A 13,539-nucleotide genomic window follows, 5' to 3' on the forward strand; every position below is an offset into this window, starting at 1 on the left:
AAATTATTTTAACAAATTTGTAAATTGATGGCAATGCAGTGCCATCCTGTATATTTTAATTATGTTTTAATTTTTGTTGGTGTGTGCACCAGATATATTTAAACAAGGGCTTTTCATTTGATTTTGCTCTTACTTGAATTGTTTGTGCAGAAAAGTAAGAACAGTGTAACAGAAAATACATTATATTGTTATGAGTATGACATGATACTACTAGCTATTAATTTTATTTTAGTTGTTTGATATACAAAGCATTGTTTTGATTACTTTGATTGAAGATATTATTGTCAAGTATTATCATTGTCCTAGTGAATTTTGTACATAGGTTGTAAATTATCACCCACCCAAACTAACTGAAGAAATATAAATTAAAAAGAATAATTATTATATATTGTTTTTGTTATGAGTTTACAATTCAAAATTCTTTTTTGAATTGAACATTTGGAGGTGCATTTGACAATTCCAATTTCTGCTGGAATAACTAAAGGCGTGCAAGGCCAGAACATGGGTTCAATTTCAACGTGGGGATACCTGTAGGAAAAAATGTAACCAAGAACAATAGAACCTTTTCTACAACCAGTAAATTTATTAACAGTGTTGAATTTACCATAAATTCATGCATTCTGATTATCACAAGTATATTATATTAGATTGTCTTTGCCTTCACTTTACTATCATAACTTTGGTTTGTTTGATGTGTTTTCTGGATCTCCAGTTTTCCAATCATACGCTGGTAAATTGTTGTGATCTACAACAAAGATACAGTAAAATTATTATATAAAGCTGTCTATTGAAGTCCATATTATATTAAACAAAGACTAGAGATATAGAATTTCTCTATATTTATTTATTCTTACAGACTAGCACAAGTCTATAAAATTTACATTCATAGAATGGCTAACATACATGTTCTACATATAAACAATTTCTAAAATGAGGTAAGTTTTTAAACAAGTTATAAACAAACAAGAATATCAGCAGTCTCGTTTTAAAGTCATCATTTTGTAAGTCCTAGGCTTGATACAAAGACCTTGTCAGCAAATACAGTTTATCATATTGAGTCATATACTGATTGACTTTTTTCAAACTGATTGTTGAGCCATTATAGACTCTTTTCCTATGACATATTTTGTCTAGGAGTTATTCCCCTTAGCCGCCATATTGTAAGGCAACATATTCAGTTCCCTTCATTATTCAACCAAGTTCAATTTGTTATACTGGTTAATGAGGTAAAGATAACACTATTTTTCTTGTGAATATACATTTGTCAAGGCTTCTATTAATTCATGATTTTAAAATTGTAAATATTTTCCAACATATATTTCTTGCATGCGTATTAAAAATTGCTTGCTCAAAGAGGGTAAATTCACTACTTTGCCCTACAAGATGGCGGCTATGGGGAATAACTCTGAGGCAAAATATGTCATAGGAAAAGGGTCTATTTACACTGAGTGGTCCATGTATTTTTCTTGGTTTTTTTCCCCAGACATGATAAGAGCACAGAGTGACTGGTCAGCAGGGGACGCTCACTCCTCCTTGGCACCATATCCAACCTCAGATGTTTTGGAGGTTAAGTGTTTGCTCTGTTCCTATTTTGTATTGTTTAAAGGTACTTGGACACAGATTTGAAGTAAATATTTTCTGTATAATATCACGAATTATATATTTTAATAGCATTTCACACAAAAATTAATTAAAAATCTTATTTCATTTAAAAGTTATTAAAACTGTAATTTTTTTGGCGGGTTTGATTGACACATCCTTGCACTTTCGCAAATTTTAACTTTATTCTTAATACTTTGGAAAAGTGGCAATCTTGTTGTGTATTAACAGTCCAGTCCAATACGAAAATTCGTAATATTACGAAAAAACGTAAGATTACGAGAAAGCGTAATATTACAAGTTATCGTAATATAAAGCTTATATTACAATTTTTCGTAATGTAGTTAAATTACGAATACGCGTAATATAGCAGATGTAAGAGACTATATTACGAGTTTTCGTAATCCAAGACAAATTCAAGCATTGCAAGAAACTGAGTGGGGGGTAGACGAAAAATTGTAATATAAGTCTTATATTACGATAACTTGTAATATTACGCTTTCTCGTAATCTTACATTTTTCCGTAATATTATGAATTTTCCTATTGGACTGGACTGATTAATGAGAAATGTTAAAACTTAAATCCAAAAAAATAATTTTATTCAGAGTAGAAATGTTAGAAAGCAGAACTCCTTCACAAGTATCGTCATTCCGTTGTGTACAGAGTTTCGCGAATCGATCACACTCGTGTTATGTACACAGGTTTTTGTAAACATGTTATTGTTTGATGTTTACGTTTTAACGTGGTGCGTTTAAGCGCCAAAATCTGTTCACCACAACTGCACGGACTGACAATATATTGTGTCTTTGTTTTGCTTTTGAACATGTCTACTCTGAATTTTCTGGATTATAGTATTAATATTTTTCATTAATACACATCAATATTGCCATTTTTACTAAGGATTAAGAATAAAGTTAAAATTTGTGAAAGTGCAAGGATGTGTCAATCAAACCCGCCAAAAAATTTAAAGTTTTAATAACTTTTAAATGAAATAAGATTTTTAATTAATTTTTGTGTGAAATGCTATTAAAATATATAAGTCGTAATATTATACAGAAAAGATTACCTTCAAATCTGTGTCCAAGTACCTTTAATGTTTTATAAAATTCACCTCAACACTTATCTCCCCAAGATTTTTAATTACAATAAACTTTGAGCTGAAGGAACATTTCTTCAAGTTTATATCAAATACTTCAGCTAGCTAGATTTAACATTAGAAAAATAGCAATAAAATGTACTACAAACTACTAAAGCATTCAAATAATGCCATGAGTTAGAAATAAAAAAAAATGCATGATATTATTATGTTAATCTTTTGTTGAATTTTCACAAACCTGGTATTTCAAAAGGTGAACTATATAAACTGGCAGCACCATCTACTTTAAGAGATTCTCCAGAAATGAAAGCAGCAGCAGGTGAGAGAAGGAAGCAGACAGCTGCTGATATCTTAAAGAAAAATCATTCTCACTAATCTTTACTGATTTTTTAAATAAGATATATGTGTAAGCTTACGCTTTGTTCTTTTTAGCATTTGGAGTTGATATATTAGCACTTACCTCTGCAGGGGTCCCTAAACGTTTAGCAGGTATATGAGGAATATACTGCCCCAATATATCAGTACTATAGTTAGCTGCTGCCGTCTTGGAGTAAACTACACCCTACAAAAGAGATAATAATAAAATATATACAATGTATAACAAGTATTGTACTTGCTGTCTTTAGAAAAATTGTCACAGATGAGGTCCATTTATATCCAATAACAATTCATTAATTATACATGTAATATAAAAGCATACAGTACATACACGTAATTCTTTCCCAAGGCAATATAATATTTTGAAGAAGCTGATAAATTATACACAATGATATTCAAAAACAAATTGATTATTACTATTTTTAACACTTACAGGTGCTACAGCATTGACCCTGACCCCTGAGGCTGCCCACTCCAAGGACAAAGATTTTGTCAGATTGTCCACGGCTGATCGTGCTGCTCCTGTGTGACTTAAAAATATCTGCACATTGTTAGCTTTACAGACTAGCACATGAATAACAAGTAAAACTAGAAAATAACTCTATTAAAAAAAACAAAAACGAGGAGCTGACAAGCTAATTTAATGATAAAAAAATACTATATAAATCATGTACATGTACAAGTACCTTAATTTAAATCGGTTATATACACAAAATTTTCTCCAGTTAATGTGCATATGGAGGTCAATATCCATGCAAGCTGACTTTAATTGATTGATTGTACATGTATATTGTTTAACACAGAGTTGGCAATATTTCAGCAATATTTTGGTGGAAATTTAATTACTTTAAAAGTTTAATTATTTTGAATAAGACTTTAATATAATTTCTTGGGAATAAACAAGCTTTGAAACTTGAACTTGTTCACATATCTGGTATATGAATTAAGGTTATAGAACAAAAATCTGAAGCAAATATGCCAGTGTTCATCCCAAAATGCATCATCCATGCAAGTTTGGCTCAGATATTCTCCCATCTGACAAAGTAGGTCAGGTCTATCACCTGGAGCAGATTAAGCACAGTAGTGTGCATCCCTAAATGGATCATCCCCTCAAGTTTGGTATAAAGAGAATTTATAGTGTCTTTAAAACTGACCTGAATTCACTTGCATATGTTCACTCATTTGAAAGGGTAGGTCAGATTCCCACACCTGAAACAGGTTGGGTAATGAATTCCTATATACATCATATATGTATACCTTTAAGTTTTGTATAATAGGGAAAAACATAGTTCTTCCGAATCGAACTGCTTCATAAACTTATACCTGCTCACTTTTCCATAACTGCATGTTGCTAGATCCAGCATCTGAAGCAAATCTACATTTCTCAAGTTTGGTCCATTTAGTAACTTTGGAGGACTTGCTCCAAAATTTTTCACATGGTCACTCATCTGTAAATGTAGGTCATCCAGCATCCAAGCAAGTCTAAAAGTTTCTGACCCTAGACCCATCCAAGTCTGCTCAAGGTAGGGCTTACTTCTATTATTTAAGAAAAGCACTTTAAAACATGGACATTGATGCCAAACCCATGAAGCCATGGGAATAGCAATGGCTTCATCGATAAGGTGAGTCTAACATAGATACATGAAGTAAATTTTTTCGAATTACCACATCATTGGAAATCCCTTCCATATATCAGCAATAATGTTGACAATAACACCACCATGCTGGCCCATCCACTGGTTATACACTAAAAAGAAAAGGCTCAAGGGCCTTAACAGTCACCTGAGTAGAATAAACACCACAAAGGTTAAAACAAACAAATAAAATAAAATGAAACTTTACAAGATGTGTTTCTGAAACACTGATGCCCCCACATGACCGTCTGTCTGTCTATCTGTTTGTCTGCAAAACTTTAACCTTGCCCATATAGTTTGACTGGATGTAGCTATGGCTTTAATGTTTCACAGGTGTATTCCTTGTGAAGACTTTTTAGCTCACCTGAGCTGAAGGCTCAAGTGAGCTTTTCTGATCACATTTTGTCCGGCGTCCGTCTGTCCGGACGTCTGTCTGTCCGTCTGTCTGTCTGTAAACTTTTCACATTTTCGACTTCTTCTCAAGAACCGCTGGGCCAATTTCAACCAAACTTGCCACAAAGTATCCTTGGGTGAAGGGGATTCAAGTTTGTTCAAATGAAGGGCCACGCCCTTATTCAAGGGGAGATAATTGGGAATTAATGAAAATTTAGTGGTATATTTTAAAAATCTTCTTTTCAAGAACCACTGTGCCAGGAAAGATGAAACTTATGGGGAAACATCCTCAGGTAGTGTAGATTCAAGTTTGTTCAAATCATGACCCCCAGGGGTAGGGCGGGGCCAAAATGGCCGACCAAATTTTTACATAGAAATATATAGGAAAATTCTTTAAAAATCTTCTTCTCAAGAATGACAAAGCCATAATTCATCATATTTATATGGGAGCATGCTCATGTAGTGTAGATTCAAGTTTGTTCAAATCATGACCCCCCGGGTAAGGGCAGGGCCAAAATGGCCGACCAAAGTTTTACATAGAAATATATAGGAAAATTCTTTAAAAATCTTCTTCTCAAGAATGACAAAGCCATAATTCATCATATTTATATGGAAACATGCTCAGGTAGTGTAGATTCAAGTTTGTTCAAATCATGACCCCTGGGGGTAGGGCGGGGCCAAAATGGCCGACCAAAGTTTTACATAGAAATATATAGGAAAATTCTTTAAAAATCTTCTTCTCAAGAATGACAAAGCCATAATTCATCATATTTATATGGAAGCATGCTCAGGTAGTGTAGATTCAAGTTTGTTCAAATCATGACCCCCGGGGGTAGGGCGGGGCCAAAATGGCCGACCAATGTTTTACATAGAAATATATAGGAAAATTCTTTAAAAATCTTCTTCTCAAGAATGACAAAGCCATTATTCATCATATTTATATGGAAGCATGTTCAGGTAGTGTAGATTCAATTTTGTTCAAATCATGACCCCCGGGGGTAGGGCAGGGCCAAAATGGCCGAACAAAGTTTTACATAGAAATATATAGGAAAATTCTTTAAAAATCTTCTTCTCAAGAATGACAAAGCCATAATTCATCATATTTATATGGAAACATGCTCAGGTATTGTAGATTCAAGTTTGTTCAAATCATGACCCCCGGGGGTAGGGCGGGGCCAAAATGGCCGACCAAGGTTTTACATAGAAATATATAGGAAAATTCTTTAAAAATCTTCTTCTCAAGAATGACAAAGCCATAATTCATCATATATATATGGAAGCATGCTCAGGTAGTGTAGATTCAAGTTTGTTCAAATCATGACCCCCGGGGGTAGGGCGGGGCCAAAATGGCCGACCAAGGTTTTACATAGAGATATATAGGAAAATTCTTTAAAAATCTTCTTCTCAAGAATTACAAAGCCATTATTCATCATATTTATATGGAAGCATGTTCAGGTAGTGTAGATTCAATTTTGTTCAAATCATGATCCCCGGGGGTAGGGTGGGGCCAAAATGGCCGACCAAAGTTTTACATAGAAATATATAGGAAAATTCTTTAAAAGTCTTCTTCTCAATCATTTTCTAAAAAATAGCAAATCCATGATTGGTCATGGGACTACTTTTGGATTTAAACTTTACAATAAAAATCCATTTTATACTAGTCCTACCCTTGGTGCTCAGGTGAGCGATGTGGCCCATGGGCCTCTTGTTTGAGGGTATGTACAACCAAATTTGACATCTTGAAATTTGTCCCACTTTGAAAAAGCCTTGACCATAAATTTTGAACAGTTGTTGCAATGGCTTAATACTTCACTTGCGTTTTCATTGTTACAAGACTTTCAATTGGTATAACTTTTTTTTTACCTTGACCTTACAATTTGACCAACTTTGTAAAAAAAATTTAATCTTAATTGGTCATAACTTCTGAACAGTTAGTACTAATTAGCACTGATTGTTCAAAAGATATTAGGCTTTGAATTTTATAGGTGTATTTTCTGTAAAGACCTTCCTCCTGATACAAAAAATGTTTACCTTTTGACCTTGGAGTTTGACTTGCATTGGAGAAAGTTCAATCTTTGCTATAAGTTGCCCCTCATCAGTTTTTCACAAACACATTTAAGATTTTGTTTCCTTTGATTTTAATTAATATTTTTACTTTTAATCAATGAAGTACATTCACAATTTTTAGAAACACAAACATTGTCAAATCCTTCGAAATTTACACAGCCTTTCATTTACTGTTCAAATACACATCAGGGATTAGAAATTTTGGTGAATTTCACCAAGTTTAGCAAGGATCCAGTGATAACGATTTGTACGACAAAGAGGCGGGGCTTAAGCTGTCTCATCATTGTCAACAATATTTTGAAATTGCTGATGTTATTAATTTCTTAAAGGCAGAGATTTTAAGCACCGCCTTCAAAAATACCTGGTCTGGGTAGCCCTGTCAATCAAGTGCATGAAGGTCCATCATTGGATGCTGGAACTTGATTGAAATTGACTTACTGGTCCCTGTGTATACCCTGTCCACCTTGTTTGGGACTCGTGGTGACCTTCTAATTAACTTTTGATCCTTTGATGTTTATTGAACATGGTGTACACTGTACAGAAACTGTATTACTATGAAAAATTTTAGACTGATAAAATATGAATTAAATATATCTTTAGTATTTGAATGAATTATAATATAATTTGCATTTAAGAAAAAAAAAAATTAAATTAACCTTTGGTACATAAAACTTTTATTTCCAAATGAAATTTCGATATTAATTTTAATGTTAATTGGTAAACCTAAAGTGGAAATGTTATTGATAAGGTTCAGAGCAGCACAGTGTGTGAAGTAATTAAAATTAAAAATAATGTTTCTAATAAAGGGTCATTAATATTTTCCTTTTTTCAGATATTTTAAGAATTTACAAGCAATTCTTTAGCATGTTTCATGGTGACAAAGCCTTATTAAGTTTAGGATAAACCTAGATTTTTTTTTTGTGATATGTATATATAGTTAACATGGTTCTAAATCTTTTTTCATTCAATCAATAGATGGGATCCTGGGGATGAATGAATTAGGTCTAATTTTGTTGTTATAGGAGTTTTTCTTTATTATCATTAACACATACATTAACATCTAAAACAATCTTCGTTTTAATATTTGAATTTATAGTACTTATAGTATGATATCATAATAATTTTTCAAATGGGTAGGGGTGATTTCAAACAGTCAAAAATAAATCAATAATTTAAAAACCTTTTTATTACTAATTTTAAAATTGTCTCAAAATCCCCAACACAGGTAAAGTTTGACATCTGGGTATTGCACTGTGTATTAAATCACTTCCTGTGTATAGGGGTTAGGAGACAGATGACCACAGGTAGACTGCTAGCCCCCAAGGCATTCACACCTGTACAAAATAAGCCCTCACCTGGAATTTACCACCCGTTAAAAAATCTCTGCCTTTAACCAATGCGATATCTATAATGTTGCCATTTGAAAGATGCTAATTACGTAGCATTGAGAATGACACACCTTACTGAAAGTCCAAGGATGACAGAAAATTGATTTATTGTACTAAATTGCTGTATTTTTTAAAGATATATTCTAGGTTACCTGAATATAGAATGCCAATATACATGGTGACTGAAGGATCATGATGTAAAGAAGCACATATGATTTTTTATGATGATATCAATTTTGAAGTTGAAATATTATGTAAAAAAAAAAAAAAACCCAAAGGTACAATATACATGTTATGATGTACATACCTTCTCTGCAACACAGAAATGTTCCTGTGAGGTTGGTTTCTATGACAGCATTCCAGCCCTTTAGACTAAAAGAAGAGGCAGGTCCTGGAAACTGTCCTCCTCCATTGTTTACCAGAAAGTCAATCTTACCAAAGTTTGACAATGTCTCTGAAACCATTTTTTCAACCTGAAATGCAGAATTTCTGAATTTGGTATACATATAAGCAATGAATCATTATTTTTTGAAAGATTTAGTCTCATTACTGCAACGGTGTGTGCAAACAAATTGAGTAACGTGCATTATGAAAATTTGTTTGCATACACCGTTACAGTTATGAAATTATATCTTGAAAAAAATAATGATTCATTGCTTATATTTACATTTTTTAACTTTCTATCTTAACTGCAAATGTGATTTCTATTTAAAAAAAACCTATGTATTATCCTTCGTGTAAGCTACAGTTAATGGATCAGCAAACTTAACAGCTTCTGGTCAATTTGAGCGTGATTTTTTTTTTATTTTCGCTAGTGATGTTGCACTTCCTCGGCGTTCAATGATTATGATGTCAAACTAAAAGGCATGCTTTAACCTCTTGGCACCCTATCCGTATTATGGTGTTTTGAATGCAATGTATAGATTTCCATTCACTTTATATGCAAAAAACAAATGTAATGTAAATATATTAAAATATTTACATTTGCAAAATCTAATGTTTTCCTTTATATAACACTACTGAAAGCAATGCGTATCTTTAACTGTATAAATACAGGTTCAGGGTCAAGAGGTCATAGATGTGCTTATGGATAAACGTTCAACGTAATTTCTCAGTGACGTCATAAAGGGTCGACGCGCGTTCAGTGGATTACATACATGCCATTGGGTTTGAAAAATAATGCATTTCACACGTTAAAAGTCACAATCAGGCAAATATAAAGTATGAATAAGTCACAAATGTGAATATTTATATTTCCAATGTCTTTGGCCGAGATAAAATTACAAATAGTTAATGTATTTTATTCCTTCATGAATGCGCTGGTTCATAGATAAGTGCGGTTAAAGGCAGAGATTTTTAGCACCGCCTTCAAAAATACCTGGTCTGGGTAGCCCTGTCAATCAAGTGCATGAAGGTTCATCATTGGATGCTGGAACTTGATTGACATTTACTTACTGGTCCCTGTGTATACCCTGTACACCTGTTTGGGACTCGTGGGGACCTTCTTATTAACTTTTGATCCTTTGATGTCTACCGAACATGTTAAAGAGAAACTGCATTACTATGAAAAATTTTTGCTAGGTGATATATGAATTAAAAATACCTTTAGTGTTTAAAAGGATTATAATATAACATACATTTTTCAAAAAAAATATGAAAACTTTTTTTTTCCAATGAAATTTTGATTTTAATTTTAATATTATGCTTATAATGGTAATGCTAAGGCCATTTTTTTTTTTATTAGTTGTTTTACGGATTTTTTGGGGGAAAATGTCCATTGGGTGGCTACAAAAAAAAAAAAAAAAAAAAGAAGAAGAAGTGTTCAATGTTCAAAACTTTTAATATGCAGCATATCAAAGCAGTTGGGGAAATCAACCTCAGAACATTGCACAGAAATGTCTTTTTCTTGGCATTCCTCACTAAAAGAGAACGATTCTTCGAGCAGAGAGACATATTATGTGAACAATGCTAAACTTTTCTGTGTATGTCTATGACTGGATACGGGTGTCCTCTCACTGCTACGTCCACATTGCCACAGAAAAACACACTTCAGCAAATTTTACACAACCCCCTGTAAAATAATAAAAGTTTAATCAAATTCAGATAATACCTTTTCTTAAACAGTATTAAACAGTATAAAACTAAAATTCAGTGCACAATCAATGAACACAAATAAACTTACTAGAATGATAAGTCATCCCCACAGGGTTTCACATTCCTATGACTCTCATACAAACATTTTTTGTCTTAGAACATCCTGATGAGTCAGTTCCTTTTCCAAATCTAAAATTTAAAACTTTAAGAAACATTTCTTTCACATCATTTGATAGATTCATACCTGTACAATGACAAAAAAGTCTTTTGTTTCTCTGACGCTTTAACAATTGACAACACGTCTTGCAGATTTTTAAAATACAGTCAAACATGTGCTTTTAAAAATGTCATAAATAATATATGAACTGTTAACTAACCATTAGATATAACTGTTTAAAACTTCGCCAAACCCTCAAAGAAAAGTTATGGGTGTCGGATGGAGTGCAAGTGACGACATCAGATTTGTTGGTTTTGGCTGTAATTTCCTCAACCACCACACTCCATTCGCTGATCAGATAACATCATATATAGAATAATCACCAGCCTGATCAGCTCATAAAAACCGTCATACATTTATACATTTAATATTGTTCTTAAAACATTTATATTCTGTTTTAAAAAACCTAAATTGTTTCACATGGCCGTCATACTTATTTCATCTCTGACTATAAAACGCTTGCAGAGTTTTTATTAAAAGGGTCAATAGTAGAAGCGTTTACATGATTCTGATCACAACTAAGTAAAATTCAAACAATGTACGGTCATTTCCGGATTTTTTTTATATGTTTGAAGTAAAGTTCGATCGGCGATTATAAAAAAAGGATTGAATGGAATTTTTATTTTTTTTCCAAAACTTACAAAAATGGGGTCGGCGGATCCGTAAAACAACTAATAAAAAAAATTTGGCCTAAAGTGGAAATGTTATTGATTAAGTTTAGAGCAGCACTGTATGAAGTAATTAAATTTGGAAATATTCATAAATGTTTCTAATCATGAGTTGTTTATATTTTCCTTTGTTATTCAGATTTCATTCAGAAGAATTTAATTTACAAGCAATCTTATTGTGACAAAGCCTTATTAAGATTACGCTAACATGGATAACCCTAAAAAAGATTTTAATGAAATGAAGTTAACTCGACTTTCTTTTTAATAGATCGGACTCTTCCCTGGGGATAAATGAATTAATTCTAATTTGGTTGTTACTGGCGGTTTTTTTAATTAACAGATACACTAACATCTAAAATAATCTTTGTTTTAATATTTGAATTTATATTATATCATTTTTTTTTTCTAATGGGTAGGGGTGTTTTCAAATATTCAAAAATAAATCAATATACTATAAGATTATTTACAACTTTTCACTTCTAATTTAAAATTGTCTCAAAATCACAGACACAGGTAAAGTTTGACACCTTGGGTATTTCACTGTGTATTAAATCACTTCCTGTGTATAGGAATTAGGAGACAGATGACCACAGGTAGACTGCTAGCCCCCAAGGCATTCACACCTGTACAAAATAAGCCCCTCCCTCACCTGGAATTTACCACCTGGTAAAAAATCTCTGCCTTTAAGAAAAATCACGTGCGGGGTGGGACAAATGTAGAGACAGACGCTGGGCTTAGAGCACGTGGATTCAAGAGCATGTAAATATAAAGAATAACTGTCATATTTTTCAATTTTATGACGATGATCAATCGATTGGCTTGTGTGATTATTTTATGCATAAACGCCTTAAATATAAGTAATAAGGTATCATTTTAAAACATCTATCGGGCTATAAATACGGGTTGGTACAAGATCAAATTCATCATAAAGCCCTTTGGGCTTTATGGAATTTAATCTTGTGACCAACCCGTATTTATATCACGATAGATATTTTAAAATGATACCTTATTTCTAAATTGATTGTATCAAGATTGAAGATTATAGATATTAAAGTATTCTCTTAAAAAATAAATGGACTTCTAAATCATGTTAAGAAATGAATTGAATTTTTGAAGATTCATGAGGTTATGAACTACGATGCTTCACATCAGCATATTTCATGATGCGCGTTAGCGCTTCATGATAAATATGCCAGCTTGGAGCGTTGTAGTTTATATACCTGACATGAATCTTCAAAAATTCAATTCATTTCTTATATTTACATTATTTTTCTGATGACTTGCCTTAAATTTTCGCCATTCAACTGTCATTTTTAAAGCAAATCAGTGTGGACTATATTTTTTTGACGTCAAGTGCGGTATTGTGACATAACAATGGAGATATTCATGCTTATTCGTGGTATAAATGTAATGTAGTTCATGAGAAAATATACTGCATTTTATTTTGTAAAGAATCATAGGGAAAATTTATTGGAAATGTAAATATTAGAGTATAAATCTAACACTTGAATATGCATGTATAGTTCAAACCAAATTCCTACCTGATCTTCTTTCCTAATGTTACATGGAATATTGCTTATTTCTGCTGGACTCCCATTTGGGATATTTTTCTTAATATCAGCTGTTGCAGAAGAAAGTCTCTCTGCATTCCTCGATGCTATCATAACTGTGCATCCTGTTTATGAATTTTCAAAAATCTATTTATTATTTACCTATAAATCATTTCTTAATAGTTCTCGATTTTGCTTGGCATAGTTACGAAATAATCGGATATTCAAATCTGAAATCAAATGGTTTCGCCTAAATATAATAAACAAACCTAAATGTATGAGTTCCTGGGTTATTGCCTGACCAATACCAGTGCTCCCACCAGTCACAATAGCCACTTTTCCGTTGAATAACCCCGACCTGAAAATACTGGAAACTCTTCCAGTGGAGCTCGCCATATTAGGGTCATGTGACCTTTCGAAAGTTGGGATCGAAAACGAAAGTAGGAAATTTTCG

The 13,539-nt window shown here is 32.6% G+C and overlaps 1 protein-coding gene and 1 long non-coding RNA gene across 2 annotated transcripts; both read right to left on the reverse strand.

Annotated features, from left to right (window-relative positions):
- Positions 1–563: 563 nt before the first annotated feature.
- On the reverse strand, positions 564–13,525 carry LOC134241099 (peroxisomal trans-2-enoyl-CoA reductase-like). Its single transcript, XM_062723187.1, has 8 exons — positions 13,355–13,525; positions 13,077–13,210; positions 8,864–9,029; positions 4,740–4,821; positions 3,508–3,604; positions 3,157–3,258; positions 2,935–3,046; positions 564–745 (listed from the first exon to the last, which is right to left on the reverse strand). Exons 1-8 carry the CDS (start codon positions 13,479–13,481, stop codon positions 672–674), a joined length of 894 nt encoding a protein of 297 aa, XP_062579171.1. The 5' UTR covers positions 13,482–13,525; the 3' UTR covers positions 564–671.
- LOC134241102 (uncharacterized) lies at positions 10,328–11,293 on the reverse strand. Its single transcript, XR_009986591.1, has 3 exons — positions 11,028–11,293; positions 10,739–10,839; positions 10,328–10,627 (listed from the first exon to the last, which is right to left on the reverse strand). It is a non-coding gene; the product is annotated as an uncharacterized LOC134241102 (long non-coding RNA).
- Positions 13,526–13,539: the final 14 nt, after the last annotated feature.

This window comes from Saccostrea cucullata, unplaced genomic scaffold, assembly GCF_032062105.1.
Source record: "Saccostrea cucullata isolate Sc308-1 unplaced genomic scaffold, CSIRO_AGI_Scuc_v1 ctg854, whole genome shotgun sequence".
Classification (NCBI taxonomy): Eukaryota; Metazoa; Mollusca; class Bivalvia; order Ostreida; family Ostreidae; genus Saccostrea; species Saccostrea cuccullata.

Excerpts from the sequence above, each read along its gene's own strand:
- LOC134241099 (XM_062723187.1), bottom strand. The coding sequence starts at position 13,481 with ATGGCGAGCTCCACTGGAAGAGTTTCCAGTATTTTCAGGTCGGGGTTA. Across the intron at positions 13,211-13,354 it reads CCAGGAACTCATACATTTAG|GATGCACAGTTATGATAGCA; the intron begins GTTTGTTTATTA and ends ATTCATAAACAG. Across the intron at positions 4,822-8,863 it reads ATTTCTGTGTTGCAGAGAAG|TGTATAACCAGTGGATGGGC; the intron begins GTATGTACATCA and ends TTTTCTTTTTAG.